The sequence below is a fragment of the Herpailurus yagouaroundi genome, unplaced genomic scaffold (genome assembly GCF_014898765.1).
Source record: "Herpailurus yagouaroundi ecotype Mexico unplaced genomic scaffold, PumYag 77, whole genome shotgun sequence".
In the NCBI taxonomy this organism is placed as follows: Eukaryota; Metazoa; Chordata; class Mammalia; order Carnivora; family Felidae; genus Herpailurus; species Herpailurus yagouaroundi.
In genome coordinates this window covers 27,307,960-27,328,585 of record NW_024412388.1, presented here as the reverse complement: position 1 = coordinate 27,328,585, position 20,626 = coordinate 27,307,960, and the positions used below count along the sequence as shown (strand labels likewise).

General features: G+C 40.9%; 1 protein-coding gene and 1 long non-coding RNA gene across 9 annotated transcripts in view; one reads left to right on the top strand and one right to left on the bottom strand.

Annotated features, from left to right (window-relative positions):
* Window positions 1-20,626, top strand: part of KIAA0319L (KIAA0319 like) — a 96,939-nt gene that overhangs the window by 950 nt on the left and 75,363 nt on the right. For 7 of the 8 annotated variants that reach the window (XM_040468951.1, XM_040468916.1, XM_040468910.1 and 4 more), the window contains exon 2: window positions 2,177-2,346. In XM_040468951.1, coding sequence (XP_040324885.1) covers window positions 2,205-2,346 — 142 coding nt within the window. In that variant the 5' untranslated portion in view covers window positions 2,177-2,204. Of the gene's footprint in view, window positions 1-2,176; window positions 2,347-9,938; window positions 10,064-20,626 lie in introns of those variants that run through there. The other variant, XM_040468960.1, reaches the window with a different exon arrangement.
* On the bottom strand, window positions 17,833-20,427 carry LOC121026157 (uncharacterized). The gene is made up of 2 exons (XR_005788278.1): window positions 20,110-20,427; window positions 17,833-18,410 (listed from the first exon to the last, which is right to left on the bottom strand). It is a non-coding gene; the product is annotated as an uncharacterized LOC121026157 (long non-coding RNA).

Genomic DNA, 20,626 nt, shown 5'->3' with positions numbered 1-20,626 from the left:
TCCAAAAACGCTTTTCCTTCTCTCACCTCCTGATGCTTGTGCCCAACCGACAATAGATGCAGTTAGTGAAGAGCATTAGCTGAATCTCCTTGTGCTTTCTTCTGTGATTAACAGACTGGGAGCTAAGAACAAATTGGAAAGACGACCTCCCAGAACAATCTGTTCATTTTTCCAGCTATTTGGAAAACAATGCCTGCAAATATAAGCAAAGTTATTCATGGCAGTCTGTTCTGTAACTTTCCCAAATATCTGAGATTTCTTTTTAAAAGAGCTTTATTCTTGATTACTCATACCAGCTGAATAGGCTGTTTCAGACTTGCTCTGTCGTTGTTCAAACATATCTTATCGCTGTGTACATAAATGGAGTTCCACGTATGTAGCTGACAGACTGAACTATGATACATCCCCCATCAACCTGAAGGATTAAGTAAACATTACCCCCTTCTCTGTCTGAACAGCTGCTGCAACAGAGAGTGCTTTTATTTCGGGTGTACTTGTAACGCCCTAAATGCCAAAACTATTGCAGGCTTTTCTGGATTTTCATTTGTCAAGTATTGTGGGGGTGTGTGTTCTCTCTCTGGGTTTTTACCCTTTGATTCTGTAACAAACCATTTGGATCTTGGTGATTGTGTTGTTCTTGCCTCTGGTCAGCAAGGCTTTGACTGGACCCTAGCAGTGATTTGCACCCTTAGGCAGTTGTAGATTTCAGAGGCTTGGCTGGTTGGGAGTTCATTTGAAAAGAGCTCTGCCTCTTATGCATGGTTCGTAAGACATTGCACTTCTGATCAGCTTGCTAATCCAATGGTGTTTGTTACTCCCATTTTCAAAACCTATTCATTTCTTTTATGCTTCTGTCGCCCACCTGTCACGCTATTGATGACAGGTGTTGAGTCACTTTGAATTTAAAATCCTTTTGTGGTAGGCAGAAATGTGTTGGGTAAGATCCATACACACACACGTACACGTGCACACTCACTGTTCCATCTTGAGAGGCTAGGGAAGTTGCTGGATATACTTTCTAACTTGGGCTCCATTTTATAATCTCTTGAACATGTCACTGGCCCGCACATCTTTCAGCCCCCTGCTCCCTAACATACAACTTCAAAACTGCTAGAAATCAGAATGGATGGAAGTGAATGAGGAAGAAGTACTTCAGTTGCTTAAAGCTCAGAGAAAGCCTTTTCTTGGGTGGGCTGTGCCTCAGTTTTGCAGCTGTGTGTGTGCATGTGTCTATTTCCTGGTATTAGTCAATATTGACTTCATGTGATGCCCGTCTCCCTGTATGCTGGCTGGGGGTGGAGGGCGGAGTCTACCATTTGCCACATGTGGGTGACGGGTGCACATTTAGGACAGAAGAATTTGAATTGCTTCCTCAGAACTCAACCAACCCTCATGATATTGCCAAGATTTATATAATAATTTATACAATGTAGGGAAGTTGTATAAGAGAAGAAACAGATGAAAATCATTTTTTCTCTGGAAGGGACCTAAATTATCCAGCTCTTAGATTCTAGAGTAGCCAGCACAATGCCTAGCACATAATAGGAACTGTGTAAATATTTGAGTGTCTATATGAATTCAAGTCAGGAATTGCAGATGATTCTAGGGATCAGGGATGTGACATTGAAGTGTAATTTGGATAGATTTTTAAGGTCATAGTGGTGGGGCAGTAATAAACTGGAGAGTGCATGTACTTCCTAAAGATAGTCACGGTATTATTTATTTATTTATTTTTTTAAAGCACAGCTAGACAAAACTCTCAGCTTAGTTTACCTCTGATAGTCGAAACTCTTCATAAATAAGAAGGTCTGTTTGGTCAAAGTCACAAAGCTGTTACTTGCAGAATTGGAACTGAAGCTCAGATCTTTTTTTTCTTCAGGCAAGTGCTCTTTCCATTCTTCCACATAGGTGATTTACTGTTAGCTTAGAAAATAATAGAACATAAAATGTTTCAGTTTTACAGTGGATTCATTTCATACCCCTTGCTATGTTTTTATCCTGATAATTATAGGCTTTGTCAGAGCTCAGGTTTAAAATTTACAGCAGGTATGAGCAGTGAAAGATAAACTTGAAATTTCTCTTCCCTCTAGGCTGTCACATTCTCTAGAATTCTACATTTCCAGGAATCAATTATTAATTACTTGGCATATAATTTCTTCCCTTTCTATCTTTATAGTGAACGGGTTCCGTCTATCTGGAAGGCCATGGAGAAGAGGCTGGGAGTCAAGCCAAGCCCTGCTTCCTGGATTTTATCAGGATTTTGTTGGCAGCTATCTGTGAAATGGTTGAGAAGCCTGTACCTGTTTTTTACTTGCTTCTGCTTCAGTGCTCTGTGGTTGTCAACAGGTACCATTTTCTTTATAGATTTAAACTGTATGAGTCTTTCAGTTCATATTAAAGACTAGGAGGAGGTAGAAAAGCAATCTTCTAATTGAGAGAAACGGTCATCCTTTTGGTGGACACTTAGTTTGTTGGGTTTATTTGTTTTGGAACCACAATTAAAATTGGATTCTTTCTTATAAAAGGGAATTGGCATGATAATTTTAAGATTTGGTGAAGATGTCATGAAAAGAAAAACATTTGAGGGATGCCTGGATGGCTTAGTCAGTTAAACATCTGACTCTTGATCTCAGCTCAGGTCTTGATCAGAGAGGCATAGGTTCTGGCCCCGAGTTGGGCTCCACCCTGGGCATGAAGCCTACTTAAAAAAGAAAATAAAAATATTTGGAAGTTGGGAAGACCTGGGTCCTGGTTCTGGATGTTTCTACGTAATAACTGTAAAACCTTGAGCAAGTTACCTATTGTCTGTTATTTATTGTCTGTAAAGAAGGATAAGATTTCACCTTGTAGCTTGATAGGAGTGATACCATAATTAAAGTGTGTAGTACAGCACTGTGAACATAGATGCTTCATAAAGATACTTTGCTTCTTTTTCTTTTCTAAAGGAATCTTCACTTACAGGGACAATGTGTTCCTTGCTTTTTCTGTAGAAAAGGGTTATGCTGATAGATTTCATAAAGTATGCTTTCTTCCTAGAGATTATCTCACCAGGCTGGAACCTCTTGCCAGGAAAAAGTGCGAAGGTTACATTTCAAGGGATACTGTTTCTTGAAATCATTTTTTCTTTTAGTTCTTTTGTTGACATTGTCCTTTTCAGAGTATGGAATGTGAGAGAACAGCCATCTCGGAGAGACTTTGGAGTATGCTGCCATTCTGGGCAGTGACCAAAAAGCCTTGTGTTATAGAGACCACTGTCTGGGATAAGGAATCAGCCTTTTGCTCCTATAATTCCAAAGATTTCTGTTGTTTTCCTAAAGGAGTTGGTGGTCATGATCTAGAGAATCAAGTAATTACTGTATTTAGCAATTTCAGTGACATCAGCTTTAGAGTTTTTGTTGTTCTGCAGTGGTGGTTGATGATTGCATAATTAGAGCAGTGGAAATTGCAGTTGACAGAAAGCTGACCTAAATGTTTTTTTACCCAGATGATGCTTTGCTGGGACAGCTAACTATTTCAGGCCAACATTTTATGTAAGATCATTTGAGTTAAATAAGTAAGTGATTTAGCACCATCAGAGTAGGAAAATTGCATTTTTTTGAAGAGCACCTACCACATACCAGACCCTTGATTATAAACATTGCATATCTTATCTCACTTAATCCCTATGATAATCCTAAAACAGATAGTTTTAGTCTCATTTTATACATAAGGAAATTGAGGCCCAGAGAGGCGGAATGACTCGCCTAGGGTCATACAGCAAGAAGTCACGACAGAGCCAGGAGTTAAACTCTGGTTTGTTCACCCAATAGCCTGTGCTCCTTTTCTTCTGTTACTCTCTGTCTTCCAACCACAGATAGTCTTTCGGAGGACCAAAGATAGTTTTTTTACCCTGAACCATGATGAGCAGCTTGTTATTTGAGGGATTCCATGTACGGGGGGAGGAAGCATTTCTACTTCTGTTTCTGTATTTCCAATCTAGCACTTGGTTAAACAGAGTACTGTGGGCTACTGTGCTAGTCTTTAGTATCCCCTCAGCTTGCTGCTTAAAAGCAACAACAGTGAGCAGATTGAGTATAGAGGTGCAAAGGTGGTATTGTTAGGAGTGGTTCTGGTGCAGATTAGATTTTACTAGTTTTATTTTAGAACAGTTTGGAGCTTTTACTGTGGAAGAACCAAGAACCATGTGTGTTCAAACTGAGGTCACATGCAGGTAACACGTGACAGATTTGTTATATATTTTAACTTACCAGAGCTTTTTCACATCAATATTTTATTTTATTTATTTAAGTTTATTTATTTATTTTGAGAGAGAGAACATGTGCATGAGCAGGGGAGGGGCAGAGAGAGAGGAAGAGAGAGAGAATCCTAAGCAGGCTCTGCACTGATCACGGAGCCTGATGCGGGGCTCAAACTTGTGAATGCTGAGATCATGACCTGAGCCGAAACCAAGGCACTTAACCAACTGAGCCATCTGGATGCCCCACACATCAATGTTTTAAAAAACATAATATATTTTTTAATACTTTTTTAAATGTTTTATTTATTTTTGAGAGAGAGAGAGAAAGAATGAGAATAAGCGGGGCAGGGGCAGAGAGAGAGGGAGACATAGAATCTGAAGCAGGCTCCAGGCTCTGAGCTGTCAGCACAGAGCCCAATGTGGGGCTCAAACTCGTGAACCACGAGGTTATGACCTAAGCTGAAGTTGGTTGCTTAACTGACTGAGCCACCCAGGTGCCCCCAAAAAACATAGTATCTTAATAGGAAAAATGAATAAATGATGTACCCAGAGGAAAGAAAAGAGACAGTACCATAAATAAGAAAGTAAAATGATTTATTAGCATTTTTAAAAATGTACTTTCTTGTTAGTAACCAGAGAACTGCGGATTAGATTTTTTTTTTCACTGAGTAATCTTTACTCCCAACGTGGGGCTTGAACTCACAACTCCAAGATCAAGAGTTGCACACTCCACCGACTGAGCCAGCCATGTACCCGCAAAGAACAGATTAAAGTGAGATATCTTTTTTTAGCTTATCATACTGATGAAGATCAAAGTAAAAATATTTAGTGCTCCCGAAGGGTGATGTGGTTGCCCTCATACTATCCTGGGAAATTTGAACAGAGAACTTTTTGGCATAAATATCAAGATCCTTAAAAAGTTCATATCTTTTGGCCTGGTAATTCCCCTTGTGGGAATTTATCTCAAGGATTTATTTATTTATTTATTTATTTATTTATTTAAAAAAATTTTTTTTTCAATGTTTATTTATTTTTGGGACAGAGAGAGACAGCATGAACGGGGGAGGGGCAGAGAGAGAGGGAGACACAGAATCGGAAACAGGCTCCAGGCTCTGAGCCATCAGCCCAGAGCCCAACGCGGGGCTGGAACTCCCGGACCGCGAGATCGTGACCTGGCTGAAGTTGGACGCTCAACCGACTGCGCCACCCAGGCGCCCCTCAAGGATATATTTAGATGGTTGTGAATGAGGACATTCATCAACACTCGTTTATTGTATGTTGCAAAACATTGCTACAACCTGCCCAACAGTAGGAGTGTGATGAAATTATAGCATGTCCACATGTGGCATATTATCCAGTTTCAGAGTTCACAGTTCAGGAGAGTAAGTCCATGGGAAATGCTCCTCATGTTAAGTGATAAGAGCAGGATAAGGGCACCTGGGTGGCTCAGTCGGCTGAGCATCTGACTTTGGCTCAGGTCATGATCTCACAGTTTGTGAGTTTGAGCCCCGCATCAGGCTCTGTGCTGACAGCTCAGAGCCTGGAGCCTGCTTCGGATTCTGTGTCTCCCTCTCTGTCTGCTCTTCCCCTGCTCATGCTCTGTCTCTCTCTCCTTCAAAAATAAATAAAAATGTTAAAAAAAAAATTAAAAAAAAAAAACAGGATATACAACTGCATGTCCACTATGGTGCCAATTTTGTGCAAAGAGAAAAGTACTTTTATATAATAGGAAGCTTGAAACAAGATACATAATTGTGTGTGTATATATGTGTATATAATATATATATATATGATATATGTATATATTTAAAGTTTATTTATTTGGGAGAGCGAGATCACATGCTTGCAAATGGGAAAGGAGCAGAGAGAATCCCAAGCAGGTTCTGCATTGTCATCGCAGAGCCCAACATGGGGCTTGATCTCATGGTTCCTGAGATCATGACCTGAGCAGAGATCAAGAGTTAGATGCTTAACCAACTGAGCCACCCAGGCATCCCCTGTTTGTATATTTTTTGAGTAGTGGAATTATTATCTCTGTACAATTTCTGCGTTTTCCATCTTTTTTTCAGTGTACGTGTATAACCTTTTTTTTTAATAAGGGTAAAAAAACCTACCTGACAAAGCAACAACAAAATAATAACAGCGAAAACCTGCTGTTGGTAGCCTGAGTCAGTATTTATCTACTAGTGAGTTGTTCAGTTTTTATCTGAGCCCTTAAGTGTTCCCTGAAAAAATACATTCTTGATTCTTTGCTGTTGTCATTTAGCTTATGGATTATATGTTTATTTATTTTTGAGAGACAGAGAGGGAGGGAGGGAGGGAGGTGGGAGCAGAGAGAGAGGGAGACACAGAATTCGAAGCAGGCTTCAGGCTCTGAGCTGTCAGCACAGCCAGGTACCCCTGGATTATATGGATTAATCCTGAAAAACTGACCAAAATAAGGAAGGTCTCCTGTTTTCCCCATTCCTGTTTACCACTTGGCAGTTTACTCCATCTCTAGTAGCACCCCAGGTACCTGCTGACTTATGTAGGTTTCTTTTTTATTTCAGTTTCTGGGTTCAGTGCTGAAGCCCACTGCTAGAAAGTAGTGATTATAGTTGGTCTGATAAAAGATACTCTGTGTTTTCCTTGTAGGCCATTGAATCACTATTTCTCTGTTTAGTGTCATTGTTAAATGGCTTAAAAATAGCATTTTGGGGGGCGCCTGGCTGACTCAGTTGGTGGAGCATATGACTCTTAATCTCAGGGTTGTAGGTTTGAGCCCCATGTTGGGTATAGAGATTACTTAAAAAGAAGTAAAATCCTTTAAAAAATTCCATTTTGGACCTGGGGACTGTCAGTATCCGGAGACAAAAATGAGGTGATTCCAAGAATTTGGAAATTCCTGCAATAGATGTCAGCTTCTTAAGGGCAGAAGTTTTGCCTGTTTTACTTCTACTAGGTATTCCTAGCAGGTGCCGAGTGCTTGGTATATAGTAGGTGCACCATAAAAATATCTGTTGACTGAATAAATTAATAAATTAGAAATAAGGGAATTGTCCTTTGAGAATTAAACTTTAAAATTAACATAATCTATCGCTTGAGAGTTAAAACTTAAAATTAGCACAATCAGATCAGAGGTATATGAGGGCACTTTAAGGAGACACAATGCCTTTGAGAGAAATGAGATCTGATTAAAATATTCACAAATATATTAACATATCTAAAGAAAGAATATGTACATCTGAAGAGCTATGCCTGTGTGTGTATGTGTGTGTGTGTGTGTGGTGAGAGGGCCTGAACCAGCATTGGAAACCTAAACTATGGAGTCACCAAGGCTCATGTAGGCCTAAAGCTAACAGTTGGCTGTGAAAACTTCTACTGACATTCCCCCGCTTCTGAGAAGTAGATCACCCAATTAGTTAGTAAGTATTAGTTAATAAACAAGAGAAAACATTGAATTCAGAACTGGTTTTTTTAAATTTTTTTTATTTTTTAACGTTTATTTATTATTGAGAGACAGAGACAGAGTGTGAGCAGGGGAGGGGCTGAGAGAGGGAGACACAGAATCTGAAGCAGGTTCCAGGCTCTGAGCTGTTAGCATAGAGCCTGACGCGGGGCTCGAACTCACAAACTGCGAGATCATGACCTGAGCCGAAGTCAGACACTTAACTGACTGAGCCACCCAGGCGCCCCTCATAACTGGTTTTTGAGAACTTACTGGCAGTTTGGTCCTAGGCTAGGAACAAGGGTGATAAATATGAGTACAACACAGTTCCTGCCCTGGAAGAACTCCCAGTTTGACGAGGGAGTAGCCATATGAATACCGTGCCATGGTAAGTGAAAAGGTACAGGGGTGCAGTGCTGTTCTTTGTTCCCCTTCCAGCCCGTTCACTGAACTTTCTAATTATTCTTCCCTCACTCCCTTGTCAGCTTGTTTATTCAGTGTTTTGTTCTTCAGGGTTCTTTTTCTACCCTTTCTTATCTAACTCTTATGTGTGCCCCTGGGTAGCCTCATTTTTTCCCATAACTGTTAAGATGTGTGCCGTCTACTCCCAAATCCATAGCTGTTCATTCACTCCTTTCCAGAGCACATACCCACCTGCATGTCATACGTTTCCAACTGGATGGCTCACAGCTGCCTCCGACTTAATGTATCAAGACCAAACCCATGGTCCTTTGTCCTTCTTCCTCCTGTGTTCCCTATAACAGTGAAAAGACCACCTCCTCTTGCGTTCTGAGGTAGAAATCCCTGAGTCATTCCACACTCTTCTTTCCTCCACATTCACATCACTGTAGAGTCCTGTCTCGTGCAGAGTGCCGTTAGTCTTCTCACTGAGGTGGTCTGATTCAGGTAAACATAAGCTCCTTTCTGATATATTCTGAGACCTCTAGTTTGAACTTATTCTTTAATGTTCTTGTAGTGTCTTACAGCTCTCTGTTATATCATGCTGTACTGTGTGTGTTAGGCTTTGTGAGGAGAGATTCAGAGTGGGTCTTGCTCTAGAGTGTGGTCCTTAGTCCTGAGGTGAGGTCTTTCTGGTGTGTGCTCGTCTGTGGTGTTAATGTGACTTCTTCGCTCTGGCAGAGCCAAATTCCAAAGTGCTCCTGTTCTTACCCCCAGCGCTGTTTGACCTCTAGTGATTCTGTTTCCCTCTCTGCCCTGTAGCGTCTGCTATCTCATAAACCTCGAGTCTTGCCCTGTGCCTTTACATTCCAGCTCTCAGCCTGGCAGGGGACCCTCCCTAAGGACTTCTGGGGCTCCCTCTTTTCACAGCTCCTTCCTCTCCAGTGTCTCACCACTCAGATTTTAGCCAAATTCATATCTCTGCTTCCTGGGCTCAGCAAGCCCCCTGTGTTCTGTTTGGGTTCCAGCTTTCGGTGCTGTGGTTGGGAAGTTGGCCCTGGAGACCTGGGCAGTGGTAGGGCTCACTTCAAGTTTCCTCTCTTCTGCAATCTCTCTCGGGGATTGGAGCCTTGTACTGGCTGTTATCTCCTGACTAAGAACAGTTGTTTTGTATATTCTGTCCAGTTTTATAGTTATTTATTGTAGATGGTGAGTCTGGTACCAGGTATGCCAGGGAGTAACCTGTGTTCTAAGTAAGTAACCTAAGTAATCATAGCAGATGTGGCTGGGAGCAGATGGCTACTATGGTTACTCACTTATGTGTCTGCTTCAGGAAACTGTCTTAATCACAGTTACACACCAAGAATCTAGCACATAGTAGGTAGCAATAACAGTTTGTTGGATTAACCGAAAAATAATGCTGGAAATGACACCACGTTGGAATATACATGTTGAGGAGAATCGTTCTTTTCTACCCTATTTTTCATTCTTTTTTTTTTTTTTTTTTTAAAGCTTTGGTTATTTTTATATATATATTTTTCAACGTTTTTATTTATTTTTGGGACAGAGAGAGACAGAGCATGAACGGGGGAGGGGCAGAGAGAGAGGGAGACACAGAATCGGAAACAGGCTCCAGGCTCCGAGCCATCAGCCCAGAGCCTGACGCGGGGCTCGAACTCCCGGACCGCGAGATCGTGACCTGGCTGAAGTCGGACACTTAACCGACTGCGCCACCCAGGCGCCCCCCTATTTTTCATTCTTGGCTCATTAAGTGGGCCCTTCACTTCCCAGGAGGGAGCAATATTTGGAAGGTGATTTTAGCTCTTTTTTCTGCCTTTTTTCTGGCTCTCTCTCTGAATGGATGAGTGACTTTTTTTCTGATTGGTGAGGTTGAAAAAGACTCCTATTGTATGGAATGGCCTGTCTTCAGGATTTGCATATGTTCTGCCGTGCTCTAACTGGTCTGCCCATGCCAGGATAGCCTGCCTGTTTCCAACTGGGTAAGTTTAATTAAGTACAGGAAAGTATTAGAAAGCCAGTATGTGGTTGTACATCTAAGCTATGTTCCCCAGTCACCTTATCGCTTATTATAAAGATGATATTTTGATCTCCATTTACCTCTAACTGCCATATTTGTTTAGTTAAAAAAAAAAAAAGTAAGTAGTCTCTACACCCAACGTAGGGCTTAAACTCACAACCCTGAAATCAAAGTCACATGCTCTACTGACTGAGGCAGCCAGGCACCCCTGCCATATTTATTTTTTAATTCGTCCCAAACTCTGGGTGGGACCCTCAACCTCCCGTAGAGACTACAGTTGAGACAAAGGCAGCTTCTGGCTTAGCAAGACGTCTTTTCCCCACTTGTTGCTATTTTCTTTTTGTTCTCATAACTACCTGCATTTGCCCCTGACAGACAGAAGGCACCTGCACTCACTTTCCTCCTTTGCCCCTATCGTTTGATTGTACTTTGAGGGCTGTAGCCCCTGTTGTACCAGACAGACCCAGAGGTATCTTTTTCTTTTAAGAGAGTAATATATCTTGATCATGCATTGGTCTTATCCTTAGGAGAAAAGCATTTTCAGGAGACTTTTTAAAGGGCATTATAGCCCTGCTCTTCTTGTATCTGCTGGGCATCTAATTTAAGGTGGATGACTAATGGAATAAATCTCATAGTGAGAGCCTTCAGCAAGAACTTTCTCCTGCCAAACTGTCCTATATTCTTAACTACATTGCAGTACAGGAAGGTGATAAATTATTAATCCTACATCTGTCTCCTCAGATTGTAGGATAATGACTTGAGTATATGGCAGCTGGGGGAAGGTAGAGTTTTCTGGCTGTTAACACAAATCATGCGAGCTTTTTGATTCTAAAGTTCAGCTAGCATTGAGCAGGTCTTTGGGATCTTGTTATATCACAATTTAATTGACCTAAGTAAGACCAACCAAAATCCTCTAAAATTAGCCTCTCTCCCAATGAAATGAAGCAATTGTGTTTTGCTTAAACACTCTTCAATAAAAGATGATCATCTTAGGTCTTGCTCTGTATCTTGGAGCATAATTTTGGTGGGTTCTTTTTGCCCTTCAGAAACATAATGCAAACACAAATGTACTTCCTAACTTGTGTGACAAAGTGAAGAGGGATAAGACAATGGTATAACTGGGCAGTAAATCCAATATGATTTAAAAGCTGTCTGAAATGGACTTGCCTTAGGAATTCTTCAAGGGAGGAAATAATACAGTGGAGGAATTTATAAAAACAAAATAACAATTGCAGGGCCAAAGTAAGCCTTTTTGCTTATTTTGGAGATTGCGTAAAAATCTTACTAATTGAAACAGCTTTCAGTTCAAGTCATTGTGTGGAACCAGGAGGAACATGATTAAGAACTGTGTGTGTGGTTAGTGTTTGGACATTTATTCTCAGATGAGTTGTACTGAAAAGTTTGGGCCAAAATGCATAGCTCTTGGTTTGAGGGACTGCCTTTTGAACTTCCTTTCCGATCCTTCATCTAAGAGCTTCCTTAAGAAAAGTCAGTCTATGTGGTTAAGTTCCTTTAACCACTTTTGATTTCAGGCAATAATGGGTAAGTTTTAGAAGCTGCAAGAATTGGTCTTGATACCTACCTATTCATCGACCCAGCAAGAGACAGGAAGAGGCAGAGTAGCAAGAGCTTGGAACATGGACTCAGGAGTCAGACAGGCCTGGCTCTGAGTCCTGGTTCTCTTACATACTGGGTGGTATTACTGAAACCCACATTTCATCAGGTTTTTTTTATCTTCGAAGTGAGAATGACAGTGCCTCTCATAGGATTGTTGTAAGGATTAAGTAAAGTGTTTATGCAAAGTATTTAGCCTACTCCCAGGTACATAAGTGACAGTTCAGCAAGTGTTCACAGTAGTCATTGTAACATGATAACATAATATCCTGTTTGGTTAAACTCTTGTCTAACTGCAAGATGACTCAGTGGGCATTAGGTTTGAAGTCTCTCCTAGCTTCTTAAACCTCCACCCAGTGGGATCTCAGTTCCCACATTTTTAGAGGTAGAATGCAGGCAGGCAGCTGGTCTTTCTGCATTGTCGGGAAAAGGAGACCTCCATTCACATGGCTTTATAGGCCTGAGGTTGGTGGAAGCCGTGGTAGGATGAGCTACATTGTGTGTTTTCCATGATTATAAAATTCCACTAAGGAGCATGACTGACTACTTGTTTCCTCTTTCAGCCAAGGATACTTTTCCTCTGGAAGAGGACTATGTTCTGCTATCATGACACCACCTGACCCTGAGCCCTGGTTCACTTTCCCCAAAACTGTTGATGTGCCCATGCTTGGCAAGGCCGTGTGATAGGCCAGGTTATTGCATTGACTGTGACTGGTTCAATAGCACTTTTGGATTTTGTGTCAGAAGTAGCTTGCCAGAGTTAGTCCCTTTCTTCAAAACATTTTTTTGGGGTACCTACAATCCTGGGCATTAGAGATGCAGTGGTGAGTCAGAGAGACATGGTCTCTGCCCTCATGGAGCGTGCAGTATGTTGATTCCTTTGCCATTCCTAAGGAACAGAAAATATCTTTGAAAGGATGATGTTACTGGCATCAAGATTCCCTTCAGAGAGGCTGAGGCCTCCCTAGGGTCCCAGGGTAATTCAATGACAGTGGAGACCCAGTTCTTCTTGCAGAATCCTAGAAATGTAGGAGACTAGTTGATTTGATGTCTGGTCTCAGTAGGGTAACCTTCTGCTCATAATTGTGTGGGTGAAGCCACTGTCTACAATATGTTTCCATCTTTCCTTTCAATCCAGCTGACTTGCTCCACCATTAATAACCCATGGCCCCAGATAAGTGGTGAAGGTGGTTATCTGGAGATTTGGGGACAGTGTGACAGCTGCAGCCTTTGCCCCTAATTTGGAAGCGTTTGTCCTCTGGTGACTTCATAAGTATTACGTATACCCAACCAGTGAGCTCTGGAAACTCTTTTCTGCATCAGTGTGCTCCTGCCTTTTCGGCATCAGGTTGGTTACTCAGGCCCTCTGGTGAACAGTTCCAGGGCTTAGTATCAGCAAGCACCAGATTATACAAATTCTGAATTTCTCTGGTCAATCACAAAAGGAAACTGTAAAATACCTTAAGATAAGCAGGAGTTAAGAATATCCTGAATGGCGCATTAACCATCACAGACACTGTTCTAGGAGAAACAAAAGCAGACGGGAATGCTGGCCAAGGCCTATCTGAAACTCCATCAACTTCAGACTCTGCCGCTAAGGTGAGTGCCCATGTAGCTCACCTCAATTCCCCTTTTTAAACCCTTCCACTAAATGACAGAATTTTTAGGAATGCTGTCTTTCTTCCAACTGGCTTGACATTATCTTTGATTCTAATCCAGCAGCACATTTGCCTTTGAAATAAATGTCTGCTCGTGGATTCTCTCACTTGTAGGTAATAGGAGAATGTCTAGTATTATCAGACCTGGGAGGTGGGGCATTTATATTGATTTGGTTTTACTTCTCTACTCTAATTTCAGATTCAGGCTTAAAAGTTTGACAGGACTGGCTTTTAAAAGAAATGACTCCTCTGGTGTGCGTGTGCACGCGCGTGTGAATGTGAATACAGCTCAGTGTTTATTGTTCTTAACTGGGGGCAACCTGAGTCAGCTGGAGGCTTATGGAAGTAGGCCAGGTAAAATGAGTGAGTCTTAATCAGAATAAATGAAGGGACCTTGTGGAGAGAAGCTGAAGAGCCAGATTCCATTTCAGAAAGTTGAGTAATCTGCATCCTGCTGGGTCAGTCTGTGGCTTTTAGCCTGAAGCAAAACAGCCCCCAAGTGCTGAAGCAGTGCTGAGCTTCTCTTCTACCTGTGCCTTCTATTTCATCAGTCCCGAACTGCTTATTTTCAAAATGCCTGTCAGCTGTGCTCTCCGGAGTATGCTCACGAGCTGCACCCTGACTTTTCTCACAATGCACTTTTCAAATACTGGGGTGAATTTTCATGTTACCCGTTCTATGAAAGGTTAAAGGGAGGGCTTGGCCTTTAAGCTCAGGTAAGCAGACCTTGAATAGGGCTATGTGCCTAGGATGGTCAAGGCAGAAGCAAAACTTGTCTGGCCTTTCCACGGAGACTTTCACTGACACGCATACCCTCCTTTCCTTTCCAGGCTGTTTTGATTGAGCTGTTTCGCCTCCACTCTCATATTTCACGTGGGGGTTGCTGCCTTGGCAGCATGGCTGCCTGTGTCAGTGGGAAGGAAGAGGTAAAGAGTGAAGGCCCTGTGTATGATGTGTTTTCAAGGAGTTTCCTGTGTGCCTATGGGGAATGTGTGTGTGAGAGAGAGAGAGAGAGAGAGAGAGAGACACACACACGTACTTGGATATCCTTATTGCCCCACCTAGAATTAATGTCACTTTTGAAGCAGCGGAATAATATTGCTATTTTAGGTGATGATAAGGAAAGGTCAGTTTCTCTGTGGCTAGAGGGAGTCTGTACTGGATAATTTGGTAGTGGGAAGTGTTGACCATTTGGCCCCAATTTTTATTTCTGTCAGTAGAATGTGTATTACAATGAATTTGAAAATGGAGGTATAAGAGAAAGATACATGTAAGTACATGTCATCAAAATGAAACCTATTAAAAGCCACATGACTACAATAAATAAACCAAACAATACCAAATTATCTGAATGTTGGTGCTGCATTGTATAGATGACTTTAACTAGATGGCACTTTCCTAATATTTGCGATCCCTAGTTCTTCATATGTGTTGTCTTATAGTCAGTGCCTTATATGCTTACTGCCTTTTTAAAACCTTCTCTAGGATGTTTAATTGAAGTCACTTGATGATAAAATCTGGGTGTTATGTACATACTGTAGAAACATACAATTCAGGTCAACAGACACTGTCTCCAGCTAAATAAAACCCAGTTCCTGTCATCAGAGAGTTCACACTATGGAAGCAGAGATAGATATAGAAACATAAAGAAACATGATAAATTCCAAGATGTGCTATGGGAACACAAAGAACCGGGCAGGGAAGAGTTGAACCCTGTTCTATAATGGGCTGCTAAGACGAATGATACTTTGATCCCTTTGAACTTCCTTCTCCCAGATTCATGTGAAGTGGTTTTGGACCTGGAGAGCTCTTTTCACTTCTTGATCTCAGAGGGAGAGGTAGAGAGAAGAGTATGTACAGCTCTATAAAGTCTAGAGAACAAGAGCCCTGAGAAAATTATTTCTGTACAGATACAGATTGGCTTTGATTTAATTTAAATAAACTGGCTCTCAAAAATTCTAAGAATACTAACTACTCACACAGTTTTGCTTTCATTTACACACAGATGAGGAAGCATCTGCAGCTCTGCATTTTATTTGCTATAAGCAAAAAGTGGTTTAAGATATTTAAGTATTCGAAGCTTGGTTGTATTGAGTCCTCACATGGCCCAGTTCAGCCCACTGCAGTTTTTTTTTTTTTTATGACACTTACATAATACTCCAAAAGGAGAGATTTTTAATGGATAAATTGACACAAACTTTTCCTCTATTGGTCATATCTGCTGAAAGAGCACTTCATGATGGCTTGCTCCCTTATTTCCTTATTTCCTCCAAGCTCATTGCTATTTTATATAATTTACATCCCTCTGCCACAGTTCTCCAAATGACCTTCTCTTTAGAAAACCAAATCAACCAGCAAAAAAAATTTTAAAACCTTCCTGAAAAACAAAGCAGGGCTCTGATTCAAGGTTCATTGTGTGGGTTTCCAGAGAAGGTTGGTATGATTGTGATGAATGCAAATAATTTATCAGCCCTGCAGTCAGAGACAGCAGTCAGCTGCAGGTTTTTAACAATAACCTCTACAAGTGGGCCATGTAGGGAATTGCTAGATTCGTGACACCATACCTGGGGGCTTTCTCTATAAAAAAATGTTTCTTTTTAGAACCACTTTTATGTATAGGCTGAAGTTTATCTGTTATCATTTGATACCTGTGCTTTTTGAAGTACAAAGCCCGTGTTACTTGGAGAGGTGTGGGTTCGTTCTTTCATGCTGTGGCTTGGAGGCGTGCGTTTCTTGCTGACAGCATTCTCCAGAGTCTTTTAGTCATAAGGTGGTGGGAGAAAAAGCGAAGCAGGAGATTCTGAGTATATTATATGCAGCAGTGTAACCCCCTAGTTACAGGTGTTTTTTGTTTTGTTTTGTTTTTAAGTATATGGTTTAATCATTTGCCTTCAATCTTCCTTTAAATATTATAAAGCCTTGATGACTGGATCATTTTTGAACAGGTAACTTTATGGCAGGAGAGCTATTTTCAGCTATACCACTATTTTGATTAATATTCTCACTTATAGCTTGGTTGTAAAAATGGCTTTGGACTAAACCTTAACAGAAAGGTCTTTGAAATTAATAGCAATTGTATCTAGTTAATGCAAACTTCTGATTTTTATTTTTTCAAAAAAAATTTTTTAATGTTTATTTTTGAGAGAGAGAGAGAGAGACCAGGCAGAGAGAGAGGGAGACACAGAATCCAAAGCAGGCTCCAGGCTGCATGCTGTCAGCACAGAGCCTGATGTGGGGCTCGAACTCACGAACTGCGAGATCATGACCTGAGCTGAAGTCGCACACTTAACCGACTGAGCCACCCAGGCACCCCAAACTTCTGACTTTTAAAATAAATATCAGGTAAAAGCTATAGGCATTAGAATTGTTATAGACTGGTTTCTGTCTTTCCACCTAGGTGACCAGAACTTGAGCTTTTTTTTCTTTTCCTTCCCATTATTGCTTGGGAGAAGGAAAATTGAATGGATCTAGATGTCATCTGTGATGGATGGCTGTTTGTCTAGGTGAACTGGAAACTATTTTCCACTGCCACTTTGTTCAGAAAGTTCTATGGTGAAAGCCTGTCCTTCCTTTGGCGTGTTCTGACATAGATAACTTGGGGAACTGAAATGTGGTTGGTCCTTTCACGAGGAAAGATTGCTTTGTGGTTTGAAAGGATGTTTCAGTGTAGGCAGGAAAGGCTGTTTTCTAGCTGGTTACTTTAGACGCAAAGATCTCTTAATCCATTTCGCTTTTCTTCGGTTTCTTTTTGTACATGTCCTCATACCTCCCATTCAGTGCTCTCTCCAATTTAACCCGGAAAGCCAGTTCTCGTTTCTTAGTGAGCTGAGAACTTTGCTTTTCTCTCCTGTCCCTGCCTTCTTTTAGTCAAGGAAATTTAATTACGATTAAGGAGCTGATTCGAACGACTACAATTCAAGTAGTCAAGTAGTGGAGCTGACATCTTTTGCTAGATTTTGTTAGTTTAAAAAATAGCATAAATTTATTTCAATATTGGGTAAATGTTTAAAATTAAACAATTCTTTGAACACCTTCTACATGCCAAGCGTTTTACTGTGCCTACAAATACAGAGTTACAACATACAACTCCAGCACTTCAACAGGGCACAGTGTGTGAGGTAAGCAAAGGGATATGATCAGTGGGAGAAATACTGTGATAGAGGATATGCAGAGAGGAATCTGGGGGTAAAGGTTTCATCAAAGAAGGCTTTCTGGAAGGAGTGGTACCTGTGCTGAAATGTACTATTGGAACAACAGAAGTAATGGCAGCTAATATATACTGAGCTTTAACTACATACCAAGCATTGTGTTAAGTACTTTGCATAGATTACCTTCTTTATATCTATAATAACCCTGTGAGTTTAGGTACTGTTACCATCATTCCATCATTCCTGTTTTTACTTATGAAGAAACCAAGAAACGGGACCCAGGATGACACAGCTAGTAAGTTGACTGTATAGAGATTCAGACTCTGGCAGTCTTTATGTCAGGGGCCAAAGCCTCAACCCATGGGGTGAGGGACAGAAGATGGGGTGAGATGGAGTAAGGGTATTGATCTTGATATGGGATTTTCTTTTGGAAACAATGTTTTTTTAACTCAGTTTTCCAGACGGTTCTGTATGAACCTCACCTTGGAGATTGGATGTATTTTTTCATCAAACCAAGATTAAATGAGGGGGTTTTCATAGGTCCTTTAAAGTGTCCATATTCTGCCTTAAATAAGAGATTAAAAGAACCTTTTCCCCCTCTTTGCATGTAAATATTGCCATCTTCTAAGGAGATGTTATGATTTTTCTCTTCAGCAGTTTGCCACAATCCAGTACTTTCAAGACTTCTTTAGCGACAGTCTTACAGGAGGCGACTTACTCTTCCAAGTACGCTTAATCAGAGAAGTGCTGTAGGACTCAGGTTTTGTGATTGAGTCGCTGGAAGCTTGTTTTCCATCTAGCAGGCAATCAGGAGTTAATGTGAACAGTGGCTGTGAGACATCTGTTGGGCAGCTGGTTCCATGGGGAGTTTGTCTTTGATCAGAATGGTCTTTGGGAAAAATGGAAATATTACATGTTGTCAAGGAAAAGGAGTCAGAATATGGACACAAAGCCTATTGATTCTTGTGTAGCAGTTAGTTTAGTTTCAGCAAATCACCTATACCACAACATTTAACAAACTGTGCTCTTAACAAAGCTAGGCACACAGCAAAGGCAATGAATGGTAATTATTTTCTTTTCAAAGGGCTGCTTTGTGAGGCTGCTGCCACCTTTCATTCTAACCTGTGTGCAGTTGAGGAAAAAAGTGTTGGCCCTTTTGAAGAGGAGAGAGGGCACCAGTTATTACCCTGGCTTTTTCCAAACTTCATAATATCTGATTGTGCCCTTCAGAGGATTTAGTTACCACCTCTGCTTTGCTTTCTGAATATGCTACCCCACTGTGGGAGAGAACTGGTGTGGAGAGTCACTGGAACCATTTTTGTGTTTGTTTGTTAGTGGGTGTGCAGGTGATAGACATGCTGACAGTCAAAAGGAAGGTGGAGGGTGCCCCCTGAGGTGGTTTGTATTTGAACGGTTCCTGTCAGTTGTTTTGGGGATTGATAATATCCCTGCTGTCTGCTTTTCATATGGCAGCCATCTTGGCTAAGACCTATTGCTTCTAAAAGAATGCATGCTTTTGGTTATAGCTGCAGGAAGACAGTTGGTGTGGAGCCATAGTTCAGTCACTGACTTCACCAAATTTAGGGCTTCTGCTTTACTGCTTGATAATAGTTCATTACAGGTATAATAATCAAAGGAAAGCTTTGAATGGATTCTTGACCATATTATAAAATTCTGAAATTTTAGTTTGAATGAATATTAAAAGTAAGTGCAAATTTTGCTTATATAATGTTCTTACCATGCCTTATTATCCACAGAAACTTGGTTTCCCTTTGTCCCCCAAGAGAAGAATTTACCAACTGTTCTTTTTTTTTTTTTTTTTTTTTTTTTTAATAACACTGACGGGGCGTTCTCTCTACTCTCGTTTCTGCCATGTCAGTCCTTCCATTGGGATTCAGTTTGATGAATTTGGTTAAAGTATGAATTCCCAATGACCATAACAGTATGGTTCCTAAAGTAGTGGGTGTTCTGTATCTGCTTCCTTCTTGGTTGCCAGCTCTGTCTTGGAAACTCTGAAGTTTCCAAGTCAGCTGGAAGAGTCAGGCTTGTTACCTGAGAATTACAAATGCCAGAGGTAACAGCATTGTCTCTAAGTATTTCTAGAGTTGTTCACAGCTTCCTAAAGTATTTGATGAACTTCCACTGGTAATAATTTTTTTTTTCTATAGACTTCTCCACTCTGCTGCTGTGGATTATGAAACCTGGTCTAGATTTTGTGCTAGATTTATTAGAATTTTGTATTTTGAGAGGCGGTAATAATAAGTAAGTATTGCTAGTTCCAGAGCTTCCTGTTTTGGGGATTCTCCAAATAATACATATGGGAGCCCTGTACTCTCTGCTTTGCCATGGCTTTAGGAGGAAAGGGATTGGCTCTGTCCTCCTGTTCTCCACTGGGTAAGCTTTCTACATGCTTCTACCAGGAGTGAGTTCCAGACTTTCCCAAAGGGTTTTCAGTCTAAGGTTCTATGTAAGCCCTCTTTTGTAAGGATTTAATATTGCTTTTGCTTAGGCCCTGGGAGCGGAGCCAGGCTATGACGGCGTGGGCAGGAGAGGAACTGATCTAAAATTGGAGCTTATTTTCATCTTACCTTTTATCCAAGTTACTTCTAGAATCCAATATTGACTCTACCAGGGCTCCCCTGCTTCCTCCTCTGATGAACTCTTTTTCTCAAGAGTAACAACAATGAAAACAATGAAAATTGAATCTTAGGTTAAATTACTTTCCAAAGGTTAAATTGCAGTAAATGATTGATCTAGAGCTGAATCTGGATCCCATGTCTTTTAGCCCTCTAAGAGGGCTAAATTATGAATTATGATCTACTGAATAGATGGAAGAGAACTGGTTTCCCCCCATATTTTTATTATTGAACACATAATGGAGCAACATTAAATAACATTTAATAAAAAAAAAAAAAATAACTCAGTCAAAATCCTGCTAAGTAAACATGTGAACTGAGAGATCAGAGTACCTCCACTCCTGACTGAGATTAATTTTCTTAGCAATGCCATAGACAGTTAACCTGCCCCAGACCTCACGTTTGTTTTTACTCTTGGTCACTGTCAAAGACTTAAGTGCTTCTGACCATTTGTCCTTTCCCAGGCTCT